Here is a 5,000-nt window from a genome sequence, read left to right as displayed (position 1 = left end):
TTATTTATTTAGATATAAAAAAAAACTCATTAAATAATTATTTTAAATCACTAAACATTCGTTTTACTGATGCACAGAGTCTCAAATCAGCACCAAAATCCATCATGATGCTCAAATCCGGCAATTAAAACCGTCTGTGTGGAAACATAGCAAAAGTTTCATTTGGTGTCCTGATGATTTATGTAATTTAAAACATAATTACTTTTATATACAGTGGTACCCTGACCTACGAGTTTAATTGGTTCCGTGGACGAGCTCGTATCTCACTTTGCTCGCACATCAAATCAGTTTTTATATTGAAAATACTTAAAATGGCATTAATCCATTCCAACCCTCAAAATGACCCCGTTTTTATGTTTTATGTTAAATTGTCAAATACATTTCTAAATAACAAATCTTGTACAAAAACATAATAGAAAGAGAATGTAAAGATATAATAAGGTTTTATTCAGTGTATTTACCCTGGAGATACGACTTGAGCTAACGAAAACGCCAGTGGGGGGGGCGGAGGAGGTGGGAGATCTTCTTGGCTTATCTTAATTTTTGTCACAATCTTCGCTTTCTGGTTTCACTTCGCCATCTAGCAGCGGCGTCTCGAGCTCGTACCTAAATTTTTTTGCTCTCGTAACTAAAAAATCGACCGAGTGACCGCTCGTACCTCGGAAAACTCGTACATTAATGCACTCGTAGGTCAAGTTACCAGTGTATTTACAAGAATATTTAGACTTCATGCTCTATGTTGAGTTCGTTTTCACTAATAATTAACATACATTTGCATAAATCAGCAGTATTTCTCCATGCGCATGTATAAATATAAGGTTTTAAACAGATAAAAAATGTGATTTAGTTGCGATTCACAGCCCAAATCTCTCTTCATATATTTATACATATATTAGGGATGTGTATCTCCATAACTGAGGCCAATGTGATTCACATCTCGATAACCAACGATAAGATACATTAAAGATACACATGAAGCAGCTTCTGATACGATTCAGTGGAGAAACTCTGGTGTTCTGCAGATTCAGTGTGGTGATGAAAGTTCACTTTAATTTCTTTGGTTCAGACAGACAGCAAATCATCAATTTACTAAAGAGCCTTCTGACTTCTAACTCACAAGTCTTTTACACACACACACACCTTCGTAGTGCAATAAATAATAATAAACTAAACTAAAACCAGACGTTGTTTTCCTGTTGTGTCTGCAGAAAGGTGCAGCTCTGCCTCTGCCATGTAAATCTGTATTCTGTGTGACTCTCAGAACACACTTGAGAAAGAGAAGAAATCAGTCTACATATAAAATATCAGTCACGAGTTCACTTTGTAATAATAAAAGTAAAGCACATCTACTAATTTTATATAGGAATAAATCTTTTGTTAGAGATGAAAATATGAAAAACGAGGCATCGCGATACAAATGCCATTTTGCATCACATCATTAACATTAATCCCTGATATATACAGTACATGAGAGCGGTTGCCATGGTGATTTCCTGTGTTGTAGCTGGAAGGATGTTTCCCAGACTCCATGACACGCTGTGCTGAACTCCTCAACCACAACATCGATGTTGACTTTGTGGACATCAACTCTGGTTGTCCTATAGACCTTGTGTACAAGAAGGTATACACACACACACACACACGCAAAACAGAATTAAATATGTACATGATTTATCAGTGTATCCATCATAGGACTGACACTGAAAAGACCAACATTCGTGTGTGTGTGTGTGTTGTCAGGGTGGTGGATGCGGCCTTATGAGCAGAACCAACAAATTCGAGCAGATCGTGCGGGGGATGACCTCTGTAAGTTCTTCTGATTGTAGATGTGGAGAAGATCTCTGTACATTGTGCTGAATCTCTTCTGTAGGTTCTGTATGAGTTCCTTTGATTGTAGATGTGGAGAAGATCTCTGTACATAGTGCTGAATCTCTTCTGTAGGTTCTGGATGTGCCTTTAACCGTGAAGATCCGTACAGGGGTGCAGCACAACTGCAACATCGCACACAAACTCATCCCTGAGCTGAAGAAGTGGGGCGTGTCTATGATCACAGTGTGTATATACACACACACACACACACACACACACCCACCCACCAGGTAACGAGACGGGGGAGTTGTGTAGGTAAGGGGTAACTAGACGGGGGAGTTGTGTGGGTGAGGGGTAACTAGACGGGGGAGTTGTGTAGGTGAGGGGTAACTAGACGGGGGAGTTGTGTGGGTGAGGGGTAACTAGACGGGGGAGTTGTGTGGGTGAGGGGTAACAGACGGGGAGTTGTGTGGTGAGGGTAACTTGACGGGAAGTGGGGAGTTGTGTAGATGGGGTGAGGGGTAACTAGACGGGGAGTTGTGTAGATGGGGAGTTGTGTAAGTGAGGGGTAACTAGACGGGGAGTTGTGTAGGTGAGGGTAACTAGGCAGGGGAGTTGTGTAGGTGAGGGGTAACTAGACGGAGAGTTGTGTAGGTGAGGGTAACTAGACGGAGAGTTGTGTAGGTGAGGGTAACTAGGCAGGGTAGTAGTGTAGGTGAGAGGTAACTAGACGGGGAGTTGTGTAAGAGAGGGTAACTGGGCGGGGAGTTGTGTAGGTAAGGGGTAACTAGGACGGGGAGTTGGGGAGTTGTGTAGATGGGGAGTTGTGTAGGTGAGGGGTAACTAGACTGGAGAGTTGTGTAGGTGAGTGAGGGGTAACTATCTGGGAAGTTGTGTGGGTGAATGAGGGGTAACTAGGACGGGGAGTTGTGTGGGTGAGGGTAACTAGACGGGGAGTTGGGGAGTTGTGTAGATGGGGAGTTGTGTAGGTGAGGGTAACTAGACTGGAGAGTTGTGTAGGTGAGTGAGGGGTAACTATACAGGGGAGTTGTGTGGGTGAGGGTAACTAGGCGGGGAGTTGTGTGGGTGAATGAGGGGTAACTAGACGGGGAGTTGTGTAGGTGAATGAGGGGTAACTAGGCAGGGGAGTTGTGTAGGTGAGTGAGGGGTAACTAGATGGGGAGTTGTGTAGGTGAGTGAGGGGTAACTAGGCAGGGGAGTTGTGTGGGTGAGTGAGGGGTAACTGACGGGGAGTTGTGTAGGGAGTTGTGGGTGAGGGTAACTAGGCAGGGGAGTTGTGTGGGTGAATGAGGGGTAACTAGGCAGGGGAGTTGTGTAGGTGAGTGAGGGGTAACTAGGCAGGAGTTGTGTAGGTGAGGGTAACTAGACAGGAGAGTTGTGTAGGTGAGGGGTAACTAGACAGGAGAGTTGTGTAGGTGAGGGGTAACTAGACGGGGAGTTGTGTAGGTGAGTGAGGGTAACCAGACGGGGAGTTGTGTAAGAGAGGGTAACTGGACGGGGAGTTGTGTGGGTAAGGGGTAATTAGACGGGGAGTTGGGGAGTTGTGTAGATGGGGAGTTGTGTAGGTGAGGGGTAACTGGACTGGGGAGTTGTGTAGGGAGTTGTGTGGGTGAGTGAGGGGTAACTATCTGGGAAGTTGTGTGGGTGAATGAGGGGTAACTAGACGGGGAGTTGTGTGGGTGAGGGGTAACTAGACGGGGAGTTGGGGAGTTGTGTAGATGGGGAGTTGTGTAGGTGAGGTAACTAGACTGGAGAGTTGTGTAGGTGAGTGAGGGGTAACTATACAGGGGAGTTGTGTGGGTGAGGGTAACTAGGCGGGGAGTTGTGTAGGTGAATGAGGGGTAACTAGGACGGGGAGTTGTGTAGGTGAATGAGGGGTAACTAGGCGGGGAGTTGTGTAGGTGAGTGAGGGGTAACTAGATGGGGAGTTGTGTGGGGAGTTGTGTGGGTGAGTGAGGGGTAACTAGGACGGGGAGTTGTGTGGTGAGTGAGGGGTAACTGGGCGGGGAGTTGTGTAGGGAGTTGTGTGGTGAGGGTAACTAGGCAGGGGAGTTGTGTGTAGGTGAATGAGGGGTAACTAGGCAGGGGAGTTGTGTAGGTGAGTGAGGGGTAACTAGAGGGGAGTTGTGTGTAGGTGAGTGAGGGGTAACTGGACGGGGAGTTGTGTAGGTGAGTGAGGGGTAACTGGACGGGGAGTTGTGTAGGTGAGTGAGGGGTAACTAGACGGGGAGTTGTGTAGGGAGTTGTGGGTGAGGGTAACTAGACGGGGAGTTGTGTGTAGGTGAATGAGGGGTAACTAGGCGGGGAGTTGTGTAGGTGAATGAGGGGTAACTAGGCAGGGGAGTTGTGTAGGTGAGTGAGGGGTAACTAGGCACGGGGAGTTGTGTAGGTGAGTGAGGGGTAACTGGACGGGGAGTTGTGTAGATGGGGAGTTGTGTGGTGAGTGAGGGTAACCAGACGGGGAGTTGTGTAGGTGAATGAGGGGTAACTAGACGGGGAGTTGTGTAGGTGAGTGAGGGTAACCAGACGGGGAGTTGTGTGGGGAGTTGTGTAGGTGAGTGAGGTAACTGGACGGGGAGTTGTGTAGGTGAGTGAGGGGTAACTGACGGGGAGTTGTGTAGGTGAGTGAGGGTAACCAGACGGGGAGTTGTGTAGATGGGGAGTTGTGTGGGTGAGGGTAACTAGACGGGGAGTTGTGTAGGTGAATGAGGGGTAACTAGACGGGGAGTTGTGTGTAGGTGAATGAGGGGTAACTAGACGGGGAGTTGTGTAGGGAGTTGTGTGGTGAGTGAGGGGTAACTAGACGGGGAGTTGTGTAGGTGAGTGAGGGGTAACTGGACGGGGAGTTGTGTGGGTGAGTGAGGGGTAACTAGACGGGGAGTTGTGTAGGTGAGTGAGGGTAACCAGACGGGGAGTTGTGTAGGTGAGTGAGGGGTAACTGGACGGGGAGTTGTGTAGGTGAGTGAGGGGTAACTAGACGGGGGAGTTGTGTAGGTGAGTGAGGGGTAACTAGACGGGGGAGTTGTGTAGGTGAGTGAGGGGTAACTGGACGGGGAGTTGTGTAGGTGAGTGAGGGGTAACTGGACGGGGAGTTGTGTAGGTGAGTGAGGGGTAACTGGACGGGGAGTTGTGTAGGTGAGTGAGGGGTAACTGACGGGGAGTTGTGTAGG

At 47.7% G+C, this 5,000-nt stretch overlaps 1 protein-coding gene across 1 annotated transcript in view; it reads left to right on the top strand.

Moving 5' to 3' along the window:
• Positions 1-5,000, top strand: part of dus3l (dihydrouridine synthase 3-like (S. cerevisiae)) — a 17,251-nt gene that overhangs the window by 9,434 nt on the left and 2,817 nt on the right. The window contains exons 9-11 of the mRNA XM_046860288.1: positions 1,505-1,621; positions 1,741-1,806; positions 1,942-2,052. Coding sequence (XP_046716244.1) covers positions 1,505-1,621; positions 1,741-1,806; positions 1,942-2,052 — 294 coding nt within the window. The remainder of the gene's footprint in view (positions 1-1,504; positions 1,622-1,740; positions 1,807-1,941; positions 2,053-5,000) is intronic.

The sequence above is a fragment of the Silurus meridionalis genome, chromosome 10 (genome assembly GCF_014805685.1).
Source record: "Silurus meridionalis isolate SWU-2019-XX chromosome 10, ASM1480568v1, whole genome shotgun sequence".
NCBI classification, from domain to species: Eukaryota; Metazoa; Chordata; class Actinopteri; order Siluriformes; family Siluridae; genus Silurus; species Silurus meridionalis.
The sequence above is the reverse complement of the archived record's forward strand: the minus strand, read 5'-3'. Positions and strand labels throughout refer to the sequence as shown.